Source organism: Malaclemys terrapin, chromosome 3, assembly GCF_027887155.1.
Source record: "Malaclemys terrapin pileata isolate rMalTer1 chromosome 3, rMalTer1.hap1, whole genome shotgun sequence".
NCBI lineage: Eukaryota > Metazoa > Chordata > Testudines > Emydidae > Malaclemys > Malaclemys terrapin.
In genome coordinates, this window is record NC_071507.1 from 79243633 (window position 1) to 79262264 (window position 18632).

Here is an 18632-nt window from a genome sequence, read left to right on the forward strand (position 1 = left end):
ATGATGCATGAATGGAAAAATAAAAGTTAACTTCCTCTGAAGAAACTTATTCAATTTGAAAAAAAAATTATTCAGATAATTTTGTAAAGAAAAAATAAGTCATCGTAAGTAATATTTTGTAAAGAGGCACTTTCAATTGTCAATATTGCCGAACTTGTCAAATGTTCCTGACTCATCGTATTTCGCAAATAATTTTTAACTTGTTTCAATATAGAAAAAGAATGTTCACCAGAAACATTTGTGACAGGTATTGTTAAAAATATTTTCAGAATGGTTTCCACATTTGGAAAGGTTGCCTGCAAACCATCACGTACAAGTCTATACAAATCAACTGGTAATCTCGAAGCACAGATCTCATCATTTTTGATCAACTGAAACCTTTCATTCATTTTATCTTCAAAAAGATTTGTGTCTATGCCCTCTCGGTAGAATTCACTTAATTTCTTACTGTAGTGACTTTTAGCATTTTCGTCCATACTTCTGTCAAAAAACATGCAAAATAAAGCATAAGTTTTCTTTAGAGATTCACTTCTACTCTGCAATTGCACTATTATTGTGTCACAAATAATATGGACAGTCTCAACAATGATCGTCTCTTTCTCTTTTAAATTGATTTCATTGTCTCAAGTTTCATTGAAAATTAACTTCCTGCTTTTTTACGCTTCTCATCAGATATATCAGAGGAACCTATATTTTCTGTTAATGTTAATGCCTCTGCTTCCACCAAGCTATAGTCATTTCAAACTTCCATGACAAAACTTTTAACTGAGGCTAACAATTGTGCAGCATTCAATAAATGTGTATCAACCTTTTGCAGTGATTTGCTAATGGCATTAATTCTTCGAAGTAAATGGTTCCACAAAAAAGTAAAAACAGCAATATCATACTTTTCAAACTTTTCTGCTAAGGATTTTGCTTCAGTTTTCGCACTCAGTTTTTCAGAATTTGATGTGGTTATGTCTAATAAGGTTTTCTTTATATCATAGCAGCTCATTTTCAAAGCTAAAACAGCATCTGCACTCAAGAGGCTAAAACAGCCCCCCACATTATTTAGGCAGGCTGGGGATTATTCCACATTACTGCAGCCCATCCTGTGCTCCCCAGAATGGCCCCCACTTTGGGACTTGTGAGGGGACTTATTTTGGTCAACCTACACCTGGCCAATGCAGTGTCTCCACCAAGGGAATCCTCCACCAGCAAGCTGTGGGGCTTTGTGTGCAGCAGCATACAGAAGCCATAATGGGAGGGAAATCTCATCCACTATGTATATAAGAAGTTTGTGCATGAAAACCCACTTTGATAGAAGGCAAGTTCTTTTTAACCCAGCTGAAGAGGAATGACTCCGCATGTTTAAAAAAGCAAGACCAAAATTTGAAAATCTGGATGCCTAGAGTTAGGCTCCCATATTTAGGCACCTAAATAAGAGGTGCTTTTTTAACAAAATGCCTGAAGTCTACAGGTTTATGCTCTTACCAATTTAGGCTCTGATACTTCAGGTTGTTACACATGGACCCTGTGTCTGAGCAGAGCCCCTCTGACCTTGAACAGGGCTTCAGATGGTAGGAGTCTGCTAATGCAGAACAACTTGTAGGATAGGTGACCTAAAGTATAGCAGACAACTTTGACAACATACCTTAAAAAAGTCTAGTTATTTAATTAATAATGGAGCTGGTTCCTGGGGTTTGTGCTGATACTATGTTTAATTTTTCCATGATATTTCTGGTTCTCACATTCTGAATGTGTTGGAAAGGATAAGTGATGGTATTACGATTTTTGGGTTCTCTTGACTTTCTATTTGCTTTCCGACTTGCTCCATCAAGATATATTTTCTCTTGGTAGATGCTTCTGCACAGTAAATCTATCATTAATAATAGGCTGTAGATAAGGAAAGACTCATGTTAAAATACAGTGCCATCCAAAAAATGTTTAAAGTATGCCATAAAACCTGGTTGTCATGTGGCAGAACTTATGGCTTGCAACCCACAGACCAAGACAACGACATTCTTGGGCTGATTCTGACATATTTGCTCAATTTGCTCAACGGTTTGAGGTTCTATAGGTTATCAGTGACTGACAGGGATGTTAGAAGCTGCTCTCATGTATCATAAGAGCTGGTACATTCCAAATATTTTTTTATGGACCCCACTGAAGACTCATTATAAATGTTTGAAACAAATGAACAGATATCTAGAGATTTTCAGCTTTAATGGAACTTTTAAAAATAAACCTTATTGTTTTCTCATATTGTTGACTCTTATAAACAGCTTGCACCTTTTAATGATACTTGGCTTTCATTAGCATGAAAAGTCACATTTTAAAATTATTTAAATATTTTACTTGACATTTGACTCATAGAAGCATCAGTAGTGACTTCACAGTAAAGGCTGTGTTGAGATTTTCACTTAAAGCAGCAATCAAATCCATGTTTCATATTTTAATTATTTAATTTAGTTTACAATTTGGCATGACTCTTCATAGGCTAATTAAATTTTCTATGTAATTTTTCTAGTGAGATATTTTCTAACTTTTATAGAGAAAACATTTTTAAATGTTCACTTTTTGAAATTCTACTTTGTTTCGCAAAGTTCTTCAGCGTCTTCTAATTGTCAGCCACAAACTCCAACCATTGCACACATATGTTTTATAATACCTTATGCTGCTTGCAGTGGAAGGGAGGTAGCTGAGGTTGAGGCTAAGAAGGGGAACTAATGAATGAGACAAAGATGGGATGCTGAATATGTTAGTGCTTATTTCCTTCTTGTTTATGGCTTGCATTGGTAGGATAGATAATCTAGCAACCTTAGCTCAAAATTAATGAAAATTTTTGTATGGAGATACACATTTTAGGCCTCTTACACCTGGAAGGAAGTTTCTTCCACTCAAGCAGTCTGAATGAACTTTGATAGAAGGTAGGTTCTTTTTAACCCAGCTGAAGAGGAGTGACTCTCTCTGCATGCCTAAAAAAGGAAGGCCAAAATTTGAAAATCGGGGTGCCTAGAGTTAGACTCCCATATTTAGGGACCTAAATAACAGAGGCTTGATTTTCAAAAGTACAGTTTCTATTGATTTCAGAAGGATTTATGGGTGCTCTACACCTCTAAAAATCAGGCCACTTTAATTTAGGTGCCTAAATATGGATTTAGGAGACTAACTTTAGGCCCCCAGGTTTGTAAATAATGGCTAGAAACTTACTGCTCTAATAACCCTGCAATATTTGTGTGTAACTTCTTTTCTATCTTGGAGCCTCAGTCTAAGGAAGGCTTTTTCCATGAAGGGACTTGTGACATATGCTTATATCCATAATTAGTAGGACTTCCTAGTTCTTCAAAGAATAAAATCATTAAGGCTATAATTAAAGACATCTTAACTAATGTGGATACGACAATACTTTTATCTAGATAGTCCATGTTTCTATGAGAGAACAATGGTTCAGGGAGGTAAATAGAAAGGAGCATAAACACTGCCAAATTAAGTGTAAAAATGTAATAAGAAAAGCCAAAGAGGAGTTTAAAGAATGGCTAGCCAAAAACTCAAAAGGTAATAACAAAATGTTTTTTAGGTACATCAGAAGCAGGAAGCCTGCTAAACAACCAGTGGGGCCCCTGGATGATCGAGATACAAAAGGAGTGCTTAAAGACGATAAAGTCATTGCGGAGAAACTAAATGGATTCTTTGCTTCAGTCTTCACGGCTGAGGATGTTAGGGAGATTCCCAAACCTAAGCCAGCTTTTGTAAGTGACAAATCTGAGGAACTGTCACAGATTGAAGTGTCACTAGAGGAGGTTTTGGAATTAATTGATAAACTTAACATTAACAAGTCACCGGGACCAGATGGCATTCACCCAAGAGTTCTGAAAGAACTCAAATGTGAAGTTGCGGACTATTAACTAAGGTTTGTAAATCGGCTTCTGTACCCAATGACTGGAAGATAGCTAATGTAACGCCAATATTTAAAAAGGGCTCTAGAGGCGATCCCGGCAATTACAAACCGGTAAGTCTAACGTCAGAAGAATAAAATTGTCAGACACATAGAAGAACATAAATTGTTGGGCAAAAGTCAACATGGTTTCTGTAAAGGGAAATCGTGTCTTACTAATCTATTAGAGTTCTTTGAAGGGGTCAACAAACATGTGGACTAAGGGGGATCCAGTGGACATAGTGTACTTAGATTTCCAGAAAGCCTTTGACAAGGTCCCTCACCAAAGGCTCTTATGTAAATTAAGTTGTCATGGGATAAAAGGGAAGGTCCTTTCATGGATTGAGAACTGGTTAAAAGACAGGGAACAAAGGGTAGGAAATAGATGGTAAATTCTCAGAATGGAGAGGGGTAACTAGTGGTGTCCCCCAAGGGTCAGTCCCAGGACCAATCCTATTTAACTTATTCATAAATGATCTGGAGAAAGGGGTAAAAAGTGAGGTGGCAAAGTTTGCAGATGATACTAAACTGTTCAAGATAGTTAAGATCAAAGTAGACTGTGAAGAACTTCAAAAAGATCTCACAAAACTAAGTGATTGGGCAACAAAATGGCAAATGAAATTTAATGTGGATAAATGTAAAGTAATGCACATTGGGAAAAATAACCCCAACTATTCATACAATACGATGGGGGCTAATTTAGCTACAACAAATCAGGAAAAAGTTCTTGGAGTCATTGTGGATAGTTCTCTGAAGATGTCCATGCAGTGTGCAGAGGCAGTCAAAAAAGCAAACAGGATGTTAGGAATCATTAAAAAGGCGATAGAGAATAAGACGGAGAATATATTATTGCCCTTATATAAATCGATGGTACACTCATATCTTGAATACTGCGTACAGATGTGGTCTCCTCATCTCAAAAAAGATATACTGGCACTAGAAAAGGTTCAGAGAAGGGCAACTAAAATGATTAGGGGCTTGGAACGGGTCCCGTTATGAGGAGAGATTAAAGAGGCTAGGACTTTTCAGCTTGGAAAAGAGGAGACTAAGGGGGGATATGATAGACTTATATAAAATCATGAGTGATGTGGAGAAAGTAGATAAGGAAAAGTTATTTACTTATTCCCATAATACAAGAACTAGGGGCCACCAAATGAAATGAATGGGCAACAGGTTTAAAAAAAATAAAAGGAAGTTCTTTTTCACACAGCGCACAGTCAACTTGTGGCACTCCTTGCCTGAGGAGGTTGTGAAGGGTAGGCCTATAACAGTGTTTAAAAGAGAACTGGATAAATTCATTAGTGGCTTTTAGCCAGGATGGGTAAGGAATGGTGTCCCTAGCCTCTGTTTGTCAGAGGGTGGAGATGGATGGCAGGAGAGAGATCACTTCATCATTACCTGTTAGGTTTACTCCCTCTGGGGCATCTGGCATTGGCCACTGTCGGTAGACAGGATACTGGGCTAGATGGACCTTTGGTCTGACCCAATACGGCCATTCTTATGAATACCAACTGAATAAAGATTTTCAGCCAAAAAACTTAGTTTATTTGAACTGTGAACAATGGGAGCTGCGTGGGCAGTGCACAGAGCTACCTAGCTGTGCCTCCGCCTTGGAGCAGCAGGGACAGGTTGCCGCTTGCGGAGCCACCTGAGGTGAGGTGCCCTGGATCTGGCACCCCAAAACCCCTCCTGAGCTCCAACCCCCTTCCGCACTCAAACTCCCTCCCAGAGCCCACGCCCTGCACCCCCTCCTGCACCACAGCCCCCAGCCCCGCACCCCCTCCTGCACTCTGAACCCCTCATGGCTGTTCTTCCATCTAAGAGCAGCAGGGACATGTCGCCGCTTCCAGGGAGCCACGCAGCGCCAAGTAGGGAGCCTGCCAGCCCTGCATCAACCGGTCTATGAACCGGACTTCCTATGAAGATTAGAAATGCTGGTTTATAGAGTTTTCCAGTTGGTACAGGGCCAGATAATACAGCTTTTACTGTATAAAGCAAACCCGCAGGTCATAAGTATGGCACAGTGCCCACAGCTATCATAGTTCACAATCATCTTTTATCTGTCAAACAAGAAGGGAAGACATTGCATTCATTCTGGACATGAATAGCTCCTCCACTGATACTTCCCACTTGAAAGTAAGAAGAAGGAATGTGAACTTGTGCAAATTCCATTCACATAGGTTAAGGTAGCATCTGATGAGTCACATCTGCTGTGATGTTCTTCGATCCCTTGATATGCTAGGCATTCACACATAAGAAAATGAACTCCACCTAAGAGTCAGCTAAGGATTGCCACTGAACATAACTAAACCTCATTGCTTTTGGCAGCTGCAGAGGCCCTCTTAGGCATGGTCTATGCTAGGAAAAACATGGTAACTAACACTAGATAAGACAAGGCAGTTGCAATTTTAACATGAGGTTCAGGTAAACAGTAGGCTCCCTCATAGTCTTTATCTTGACCTGCTAACACATCTGAAAGCTAAAAACTGTCTTGACTTCACTAGGATTTTACCTAGTGTTTGTTACCATATGTTGGATACAATGAGGTAAGATCACACCTCTTTTTCCTAATCAGAAAACACCCTGTGTTCAGCAGGGACCCGGTAGCCTTGATGACAGGAAGGAGTTGGTAAGTTCTCTGTTTCTCTTCAAGAGGCCCTCACTTCTTCTGGTGAGCACTGAGTAGTACCTTGAATTTCAGGAGATACTTCCTTTTGGACACAAAACAAACAGTTTCACAGTTCACGGTTGGAGGAGTGTGCTAAAATGAATACATTTTCTGATGTGCTGTTAGATCTTTTAACTTTGGCAACCCTTCTGGGGATGGGCTCTGCCACTGTTGAAAACTGCACCTGCACTAAGGCTGAAGGGAAATCCTCCTATGAATTCAATTTATCCATTTTAATATTAATGTACTCTTTTACTCTGGTAAAAGGGAGGACAGAAACATCCTGGTTACTTCTTGAGGAGATACAACAATTCTGTTGATTAATACAGTGCAAGGATCTTAGCTCTCTGCTTAAGAGTGGCAAATCTGAACTGCCTCCTAGTAACAGAGAGAAGGAACAACTCACTGTAGACATAAGAAAGTAGGAGAAATATGCTTTTTTTTGGGGGGGGGGGGGGAGGTGGTTGAGATACAAAACATGATGATATATTGCGGAATAAAAGTTTTTTTTTGTCATGAGTTTGGCAGAGTCATATTAATTGCAAACAGTTAAGCTGAAAGTGAGCTTTGCACATCATCCTAAGCAAGTCCTGATAAAACCATTATATCATACTTCATATACTCTGTATATGTCACAGGTTATAGAAAAGCTGTTTTAGGAAAGTTTTAGTGCATTTCCAAAAAGTAGATTTTTTTTTAATCCCTCTCCCTATAAAATCAGATGCCTTAGTTACCATAAGTCCAACTTGTGCAGGGCTCAGAGAGTCTTAGAAACTTTCCAAAAAGACCTAAAATATTTTTGTATACCTAAACATATCACGATTTGAGAGAGATGATATCTGAGGCCCATCTACGTTTAGAAGTCGGTGCTGTTACCACTGAAAAGTTAGGAATCTCCTCTTTCCAGTGAATAAAGCTCCCATTTCTAGACCTGCAGTTCCTTGAGATAGGAGATTTTTAGAACTGTGACATTTATATGTACAGAAAAGCTACCACTAGTGCAGGACTGAATCTTGCCCATCTTGGGACTTGGATAGAAATAGGGTTGGGTTTTTTTAGGGGGAGAGGTGTGGGGGAGAGATTCCATATTTGGTAGAACCTGTTTTTCTGACAGATAAATTTTTTTAAATGGTAGCTGTTTGAAGATGCTCAAGTGTCTGCAATGTTAGACTAAGTCCCAGGGAGATGGAGAGTGAGAGCGGGCTGGGGTAACAGTCAAAGATGCATGACAAATGAACTAATATGACTGCAGGAATGTACTTGTAGAACTTCAACTACATGTATTTATTCTCAGTAAAACCTGATGACAGTAACCTCTAACTAATAACACATTAAGACCTATAGTGTAGTTTCAGTAAAAAACAAAGATTGAAACAGACATAGTAAAGTCTATATGGTACTACGGAATGCAACCTATCAATACAATTCGAACATGTTGCATTACAACACAGTATATTGCTGAAGTCTGTTAGAACCAGTTTGAAATGTTCACCCCTTGTTGATAAAGAAATGACTTGACAGCATGGGCTTCCAATATATAGTATAGTGCCACAGGAGGGTTTAACTTTCAATCCTTTCCCAGAAATGACACACTTCACCGAAACAGGATGAATACCAGCATGACGGCATCGCTAAGTCCAGCACAAATTTCACTCTCAGAAATATGAGTACTGGGAGAAGGGGGTGGGTGAGAGACGCATGCCACATACTCTTTCAAAACCCATTAACAGCACACAGCATATACAAAACACACCGAAAAAATTTCTAGGATTAGAACAACATTAATGCAGAAAAAAAGTTTTGAGTTGATAAGACAACCCAACAACCCAAATGCAATATTTAATTTCTTTAAAGCAATTGAATACTTAACTACAAAGCTAGCAGCACAATTGTCTGCCCACAACCAGAAAATTCCCTCAAAAGAAAACGCAAGTGACATTTCTCTGACTTTCCCTGTGGTTAACTGTTAAAGAGAAGATGATTTTGTTTGTTGAGGGATCTGTTGTGTTGCTATAAACCTACGAAACCCAGAAACATAACTGTGTTGCTACACCATATTCTTTGGAATTTGTATTCTTGATGAAAATTTAAAACAAACAAGATTTTGCACTATGGTTTTGATTTAATGCTAAAGATGGAACCTACAACCTACTAAATATTTAGTATTCAAAAGCACATATGAACAGGTCTAAAAACTTGGGAGTCTTCCCTCAGCCATTATGGTAAATACTGCATGGGTAGAAGTACCGTTCTCTATTCCAGCCCAGCAGTACAAAGGAGATTTTTACACAAATCAATAATACAGACTGTAGCCAGACTTTTAAAAATGTAAATACCTCTTTAAAACAAAGTCCATTCTAACAGCTGGTTCCATTACAACAGCAACACAGCACCTGGTGATAAGCTATGGAAAGGCAAGGCAACCCTTGAGGGAGGCACAAGAGTTCTTCACATAGCAAGAGAATTAAATATTAATCTTTGCACTAGTTTAAAAAATATGTATTTGGAGTAGGGTTATATACTTAAAACAGCTATATTGTTGTTTTGGTTTCTGTTTGTTTGTGGGGGCTAGAGAGGAAAGAAAGATTTCATTATATTTTTCAGAACTATTCAAAATTAAGTAGATCATTGCTTAATATATAAGAGCACACAGTTCATGGGAGAAATCATCTGGCCCAGCTAATTTGTGCTTTTGTGTACAACTGCTGGGGGGGGGTGGTTTTAAATCAATGCTGTGCTGCTCCCCACAACCCAGAACTGCTGGCTACTGCGCTGGTCTACAACATAAAATAGAACAGCCTTGTGATCATTCTAATCACTTGTGCTGAGGTGGATGCAGTGATATCCTGACCATGCCCCCTTCTGTCTTGTCATACCCCTATGTCAGAGGTAGGCTGACGTGGTATATGACCTGTCTATGCCCCTGAAGAATACCCTTACACTAGGGAAATCAACGGATCTATATGGCCACTTTACACTGGCAGACTAGTGCAAAGCAGCTGCAGCAGGGCCATGAATTTGTAGAAACTTATGGTACTTCCAAGCCTTTGTATATTTTTTTTTAAATAAGATTTTGTTACGCTTTTCAGGATGATGGGATGAAAGATTAATAACAAAAATTCCCTTTGAACTATTCCTTTCTAAATTCTGATTTTTGCTATTTTTAAAAAAATATATTCCAAAGTGTTCACCAACACTCTAAAGCAACAGTTACATTTATAAAGTAACATTTTAGATTTTTTTTTAAAGGTTTCCACCATGCCATCCTTACCTATGTAGTTTATCCTCCAGCATCTCCATGAATTTCACAGCATCTTCCTTCACGTTTGTCTCTGCAAAATAAAAGTCAAAGTTAGGGAGTGCTGTAGCTATTTAATTTTAACTTGTCTACTCCTATTATTTACTAAGGAATCAAGATGAAGAGGTAAAATACATAGATTTATTAGTGAAAAATGTCCCTTGGTTTATTATTTTTTTACATCCCATCCCTTACACACTATATTATATATGTATCAGTTTGAAGGTGAATTCTACTAGTTTTTTCATATTAAAATTAGGATCTGAATGTTTATCCCTACCTTAAAGTCTAAAGCACATATTAATGTGTTTAATTTATTATTATTGCTAAATTCTGCCCTCAACTGTGTAGTGCAGATGGTGGGGAGAGAAGAAAGAGGGCACAGGTAGATTCTTCTCATTACACAAAAGAACACTGACTAGCTCCTGTATACAGTGGGACCTGGACATTACCAAATATGTGTAAGGATATACATATGTCCACCTATCTCCTGGTGACTTCACATCTGAAGAGTTTGCTGCATGTCATTTATTCCACATGAAGGAAGGAAGAAATATTTTTAGCCTTAATTTCAATGAATGTTATGCAAATTTCTAATGCACTGCACTAAAAATGTCCTTTTTTGAATATTCATATGCCCCAACCTGGACAAGATGTGAAAGAGATTTTAAGTCCTTTCTTGAAGAACAGAAGCATCCTATGGATCAACATTTCCATACTGTGGCAAAGATAGTTCTTCATTTTTGTCTCTAAGCAAAGTTACTGTCTCTAGGTCAGATGGGAATATTTAACTTCTTAAACTGATAATGTAAACGATATCAACTCTTGATAGACTATTCCTCCAAATACACTACAGGGTTTTACAGTTTGTTGCTTCTGTAGGCCAAACTCATTGCACACACCAGGGGCTCCTTACATCCCTTCATCTACCCAACAATTTGTAATCTGTTAAATTATTTATTTTCTTTCTGTCTCAGAGAGAAGTCACTGGGAGGGGGGTGGAGGAGGCAAAATTTTAAGGTTCATTGGAAGGACAGACAGAGCTGAAAGGGGGTGGGTGTTGTTAGGCTGGAAGTTCCGTAATTGATAGACAATTACAGACATATGTAAAGATGATGGGTGTGACAACCAGATACCAGGAGCTGTGTCGTCCCCCCACCCCATTTTTTCCTTCCAGTTTTCCAATTTCCCCCAAAATCAGTTGAGTTGTGCCCACTGATACCTAGAAGATTCCCTGAATTTTGGGAATTGATCAGATGTGGTGTTCAAAAATTATCGTGTTACAACCAAACAGGCAGACAAGCAGAGAAATTCCATAAAGTTGAGTGAAAGGTCTCACTTTGCTCAGGCAATCAGATATGATTGTTTCTATAAATGATACTCTTGCAAAGCCTCACGTTGCTCTCCGTAGCATTGTCGATTCAAAGTCACCTTCAAGAGGTGCTATACAACACAACAACATGCTATGATCCAGGACCAAAAACGTCTACATGTAAAGAATTGCATCTATTTATATTTACAGTTCTGCATCTCTGTAAGCAAAGTGCTAATGAATGTTATACAAATAGATTATATAAAGGATTGCAATGGTGAGGAAGGCCAATGCAGTTTCTCTACCTCATAATAAAGAGAATTTTATATCAAAACTTGTTATATTAGGTAACACTGTACTATACTACAAAACTTGTAAAAAGCATCTAGTTTTTTAAATACTTTTAATTCCTATTTTTCCTGAAAGGTCTATCTGCGAAGCCCAAGAGACCTTGCAAGACTGTAAGCCTTCCTTTAATCACATACCACAGTTTTAGCTAAAAGAAAACCTAATTTTTCAAACTATTTTTATCTGTCAGTTACAAATGTTTTGACTTACGGTTTGACACGTACTTTGAGAAAGAATAGCTTTAATGTGTATAGCTGCAATGCTCTTAGTTCAATTGCCATTATACCCTTGAACATGAGATAGTACAACTTCTTCCCGATATAAATGTCAATAGATATTAATTTTTGGAGAGGTATGAGAAAGGGTGGAGAATCTGTTTCACACTCACTTTGTTTCTCTAACTGATATAGTGACTTCCTCTCTTACATGAAAGATAAACCCTACTTCCAATTTCTCCTGCTGTGCTTGTCATATTTTAATTGGACATGACCTGATACAGTAATTCTCGCTTTCACAATTCAGTCCTGCCCCTACCTGTTATTTTACAATGCCCTTGAAGCACACAGCTTAGTAAATCAGCATTATTCAATGACAAAAAGTAACACACAAGAGAACACCACTAGTCCAAAGTAGGCCAGTTAAATGCTAACACTCTTTTGAAAATATCCTCACATCGCTACACCACGTACACCTCTGCCAAATGTTTTAACTAAATTAAGAAAAACGCAAACTTTCTGTGGCTCTCTCCTCTCACAGCAGACTAGTGTTGCCTCCTTGCTTTCTTGTGCATGTAATTGAAAGGGTTGTGACCTGGAGGGCTTTTTAAAAAAAAAAAACAAACAAACAAAAAAAAAAAACCTACTTAAAAATTCTATTTGTGTTACTTTCCTGATAATGAATTTCAAGAAGCACCAGGACAAGTACATGAATATTTCAGACCGTTGGACCATCCATTGGAAATACAGGACAAGCAGCAGATTTCTAGATTTTGTTTTAATATAATAAAAACCAATCATCACCATTTAGTGCAAGAAAACTTAAGCCAAAAGCTATGCATGAGTCTCTTAAATGTAGCTCAGAAAGTGCTTGATGGTGTCAGAGAAAATAATTTATGAGACTGTGTACTGCATGAACATGTAAAAAGGTTTATTTTCAAATTAAAGCAAAAAGGGCCTATTTTTCCACCAGTGCTCTGGGGATTGATGTACTTCGCTGTTATTGCCAATTAAGGGGACAAATATTGTAAATCTTCATAGAAGAATAGACCCCAGTGTATTTGCTGAGACTAGAAATAGGATTTTCCCATAGAAGCTTAATCTGGAGAAAAATGATTCAGCATTTTTGTTCTGTCTATATCACATTTTCTTCTTCCTCCTGGGGCCTGACAGCCTGAGTCCAGTCTTACAAACAATCAAGGTCAGGCACAGCTGATTCTCAATGATATACCGCCATTCTCCTTTTTAACCACCATACAACATCTGCCAGTAAAATAATGCAAACATTCATTTTGGCACAGTTAGGAATAATCCATATTCTAAATCTAGGATTGAAATAGTACTGGGGTTTGAAGGAAAGAACAGAATGTGAAGAGCCTTGCCTGCACTATGTGGTGCAAGCCCATACAATTAGTCTCTCCCTTTCATAAGCATTACATTCCTTCCCAAGGGTTTTTTGGGCCAACTTAAGCAAAACTCCCACTGACTTTACTGAGAATTTTGTTTGGGAAAGGTCTGAGAGTAAAATTCAGTTCTCAGTTATACTGGGGTAAGTCTGAAGTAAGTGCATTTATTTCAATGGACCTACCTGGATGACACAGAGAAGAGAATTACAGTACGGGTTAAGTAAGCATAGCAGGATTTGACTTTTAAAATGTAAAAAGGAATTTTTAAAAAACAAAGAAGCACACGATTAGCTGAAAGTATTTGATCTTTTCTATTATAGTGGAAGGTCTGCTGAATGAAATGTGTGAAGTCATATTCTGAAAACTGGCAAAGCTTCAGTGTATTTGAAGGTTAACTTGAAAAGCCAGTCAAATTTCAAGAGACTACATTTCAACTCCTCAGAATGTATGTCAAACTGATTTATCAAGCCACAATAACAGTAGCAAGATTTTGGATCACAAAGCAGCAAGCAATTTTGCACCCCATGGACAAAGGAGGGAAAATCCAAAAGAACATGCTCTGTGGGAAGACGCACTGAGTCTAACCAGTGCATTTCTATGGGAAACATTAGTAGAAGGAGAACCCCCTCTGGAAAAGGCAAGAATTAAGAAAGGAAAATGGTGAATTACACAGAACAGAGAAAATATTCCAGAAAGGTTCTCTTTCTTTCCAGGCTTAAAGGTTATTTTCCAGTAATAATAATAATAATAATAATAATAAGAGTTAAAAAGAAAACAAACAGATGTTTGGAAGGGCTTTAAATCCTTAGGTTTCAAGGTGTAAGTCAATCTTACTTGATGGGATTTAAAAAGAAACTTCAACTTGGGACAGATTATTTCAAAATTGCATATTGCAGGTTTTCTTCCTCTGAAGCATCTGGCACTGGCCACTGTTGGGGACAGGACACTGCCTTAGATGGACCACCGCTTTGAACCAGTATGGCAATTCCTGATGTTTGGAAATTATAGTCAAGGGATCTAGGCTGAGAAATCTCCACTACCATATAATCTTTCCTGTACTCTCAACTCAACCATTTTACACCTCACAACCAACCTTAACTTTCCCCTCTAAAAACTGTGCAAAAATGTGTTAAAAAGTCAAAATAACAAATTACTAGGAAATGAATGGATTTTCTGGGAGTGGTTAATTAGCTCATTCCCCCATTACATTTATAGGGACTACTGGTTGTCTCGTTCCTCCCTGAATCAAACTTCTTCAGGAAAATGGGATTTTTTACTTGCTCTAGCTCACCTGTCCATTCAGCAGCAGGACCAGGAAATACCTCTATGGTTCTTAGGTTACCATGGCTATTAGCCTTTACCATATTCTGAATTTGTCACATATCAGAATGCACCATGGTAATAGAGATTTCACTGAGCGCCTTCTCCAACATCTCAGACACAGAACATTATGAAGCTCTGTTAAAGTGGAAGCTGCAGAACTGGAGAAGCATTACCTGCTTTCGTTGCTGCTGAACAGAAGGGGGACAGGGAAGAGGAGCACAAGCAGCTCACCCTCCTTAAGATGTTTCCTATGGATTTAGGTTGGATACAGCAAGCCTACCAACACTCCCTGTATAAGAGAGCGAGACACCCTGAACATACAGAAAGGCAGAATTTGAAATCTAACCACCCTCTGAGCACAGTGTGGGTGAGGAGGGCAATACCCCCATGGGGTCCTCTCAGAAGATGCCTAAGGGATCTGGTGCCTGCTCAGTTGGAGGAAGGGGTATGGGTTCCTCTGGGTTAAAAAAGGGTAAAAAGCATTCTCTAAGCCTTTGGTGGCAAGTCAGTCTCTTGCTCTCTCTCTCCAGGCTCCCTATCTGGCAGCAAACTGGCCAAGACTTCAAGTTTTGGTGAAGCTTGATGAGTTTTGAGCTTCCATTGAAACCTACAACCAGGCAAGTTTGCCTAGTTTTAATGTGACAAGTTTGCACAGACCTCTACATTACAAAACGCTGATTCACCCCCAGAGCAGGTCTAGCCTGTCCACTGAATGAGACGGGGTCCTGTGGGGAAAAAATAGTATGCGATCATGTGATTCAAGACTGCCATACTGCATACAAATAAGGAGGCCAAGTTAAGGTTGCAAAGAAAGCCTTAATTCTTGTATTTCCTAACTTTTGAGTGCTTGACCTTGCAACCTTAACATTCTTTTACTATAGTTATTGGTGTGTAATTTCCCCAAAAAATCTATCATATGGTATCCGATTGACACCCACATGGATCATCAGCATGGTTGGAACCTTTTGATCCATGACACAGACCTCTGCCATTTGAGCTAATGGAATAACTGATAGCAGCAGGTTATTATTCTCTTTGTGGCCCAGCACTAGAGAGGGATGGGACATATACTTTGCCAGTGGTTTTCACAGATATTTGCTGACAGTAGAGGAATTGTGAGACTCGGGAATCATGGGTTCCACTGAAGGCTCTGGAAGGGTGCGTGTGTTAGAGGGCACAGACCTTTCTGCCCCATTCCCACCAACTTGTTCTTGTCCTGGTCATGTCTCTTCCCTACTAGTGGCTCGTCATCCCAGTCCCATTCTCCTAACCTAGCTAGTCTCACTCTCCATTCCTCAGGTGTCTCATGCCAGCCACAGTCTCCTCACCCAGCTAGTCTCAATTCTTCCTTCCCCAAGTTCCTTATCTGTTTTGGCTGAATTTTTCCAAAACAATTCAGACCAAGGCAGACGCTTCGCATGAAAATTTTCAGCCCAAATGGTTACATTTTGGCAAAGTTCTGAACAACCGAAACCAGGGTCTTACAATGGGGCGTGTTGGGCAACCTAAATAATAGGTGGTGTTCTCAGCCCCACCGCCTACCATAAGAAAGATCGTGTTCTGTTCAGAATATGGCATAAAAGGTTTAGGAGTGGGAAGTAGGGATATAAAACATTCTACATAAAAAGAGACACTTGAAACAGATGTTCCCAGAAATTGCCGGCTGAACTTACTGCACTGTACATGGTACTTTTCATCTAAAAAGACAAGTGACCTTTCAAGTTCAGTGATGATTAAATTGCTCAAATTGAATGGAATTACCATAGCTCCATATGGATTTTAAGCTTCGTTTAGAGTTTTGTAAATCTAGCAAACTAAACATATGGTAGCTCCTCACATAGCATTTGGGGGGGAGGGAAATTACCCTCGACATAATTTTAGTAAATAATATAACTTTAAAAACCAAATAGGTCAATGTTGCTAAAGTTAAGTTTCATTACTGACTATGTATTAACATAAATTTAGGACTTCTAAACTAAGCCATTATAAACATTATTAGCATTCCAATAGTAACTAAAGGCTCCAAACAAAACTGGGGCTCCACTATGTGAGGCATTGAACAAACACATAAGAAGAGACAGTTGCTGTCCTGAAAAGCTGATGATTTTAATAGACAGCACACACACACACAGAGGGTGAGAGGGTTAAAAGAACACAGAAAGATGAAGTGACTTGCCCAGAGTCACACAGCAGATCAGGTCAGATCTCCTAACTCCCAGTGCCCTATCGACTAGGCAAGCTGTCTCTCTGATAATCATATGTAGAGTAGGTGGACTTGTTGAGCATAGGTTATTGTATGTTTGTTTGTTTATATTTTAACACCGCTCAGCAAATCCATTTGGGGCCCACCACCAAGAGGAAGTTTGAATCTGGACCCAGATCTGAAATGTGCCCTCTCAGCGGTCTACTGGAGTGCCTTTGGAGAAATGTAAATTCAGCTCCAAATCTGGATCAAAACTATGTGACTCTGGTCCATCTCTGTTAGAAATACAAAGCAACTGTCCTCTGGAAAAGTTAACTTTTTAAAACTGTTATCAGTAGAATTAAGGAGTTAAAGTATCTCATGAAACCCAAACCTTTTCTATACATTGTTTAGCTTCAATATCCTGACATATTAGAGCCCCATACTGTATTGCTCTAGGAACAAATGCCAAAAAAAGCTCTGAATAGATTTCCTAGGGCAGGGGTTTTCAAACTTTCTCATGGGGTAAACACATCTTAACAGAGTGATTGTCTCATGACCACCCATCTTGTTTGTGATCATGTGAGCCACTTCCCCTCCCAATTCCCCAATCCATTTTGCTGTCTTATAACTTCTCTGCAGCAACTACAGCCCTCGGTTACACACAATATTAGAAGAACATTTATAGATATAACTGTCTAAGTGGTTTGCCCTTCTTGAAAACCTTAATCATGGCCTCCTTTTGTTTTCCATTTCATTTTACCCTCCCACTCTGTTCCTTTCTCTCCCCTTGCTCAACCTGCATAAGCTTCTCTGCCATTTGGTCCCCCTCCCTGCTTCCCTGTTACCTGTTTTTCCTTGCAGCCCTCTGATCTTCTTCACCTGTACTGCTGGAAACACTGCTGAAAACCTCTTCCCTCTTACCCTGGACATTTCTCTCCCACTAGTAGTTAGCAGCTCTCATCCTACCTGTGACCCCAATTTCTTTTCCTCCTCTTACTAACAGCTCCTCAATAGATCCAGCAAGGTTGGCTGCTCCTCCTTTCCAGATGATTTTACAGTGCTACAAACTGTTCTTTGCAATGGAGAGCCTGGACACCTCTTTAAGCAGCTGGAAACCAATGACAGTCTGCACCATATGATCACATATGACCAACCTGCTCTCTGTGGATTGCTAGTGGTCATAAGACCACAGTTGAGGAATCATTACATTAGGTACTAGCTAAATACTGTATGTCTGCCAAAGGTTACTGAAACACATGGTGGCCTATGCTGATTTCTTCTCATTGTGGTTCTGCAACTAAGCCAGAAACAGAGAGAGAGAGTGTGTGTGGTTTTAGCTCTTAAATTGAAGACCACACCACTTAAAATGAGTGGCCCCATATCAGCTTTTAAATACAAGTCACAGTCAGAAACAGTCTCTCTAGAAATTCTCCAAAACAAGAAAAGGCTCAGAATTTTATGCCAGCCATAATGCTGCTGCTGAAAGTCTCTTTTCTCTTATTAGTTGTGCAGCTGCTCAGCGTGTGGGGAAGTCTGGCTGTACAATCTGGGCAGAATCCAACTACACAGACAGGCTCCTCTTCAGCCAAAAGGACAAAATGTAATTTTGTGCTACACCAAACGTGATTACTGGTGCAGAAGGTCTCTGTACCTTACAGACTCATTTATGGAACACAAACACTGCGTAGGCACACAGCCAAGAAGATGTGAGTGGAATTGGTTCCCAACAGCCATGGATTCTGGTTACTGAAAGAGACAAGGGAGAAAACAAGCGCAAGAGCAGGGCTGCCCTTACCCATACGCAAACTACGCAGCTGCATAGGGCACCAGGAAATTTGGGGCACCAAAATGTTCCCAAATTTCCTGGTGCCCTACACAGCTGTGTGATTCTCCAGTCGGCTGAGCTGGCCAGGAAAGCTGCCCCCGCACCCACTCCACCCCCTTCCCCATAGCCCCCATCC

At 39.3% G+C, this 18632-nt stretch overlaps 1 protein-coding gene across 1 annotated transcript in view; it reads right to left on the bottom strand.

Moving 5' to 3' along the window:
* Positions 1-18632, bottom strand: part of DISC1 (DISC1 scaffold protein) — a 357611-nt gene that overhangs the window by 75299 nt on the left and 263680 nt on the right. Inside the window, 1 exon segment of the mRNA XM_054024187.1 lies at positions 9856-9916. Within this exon segment, the coding sequence (XP_053880162.1) occupies positions 9856-9916 (61 nt within the window).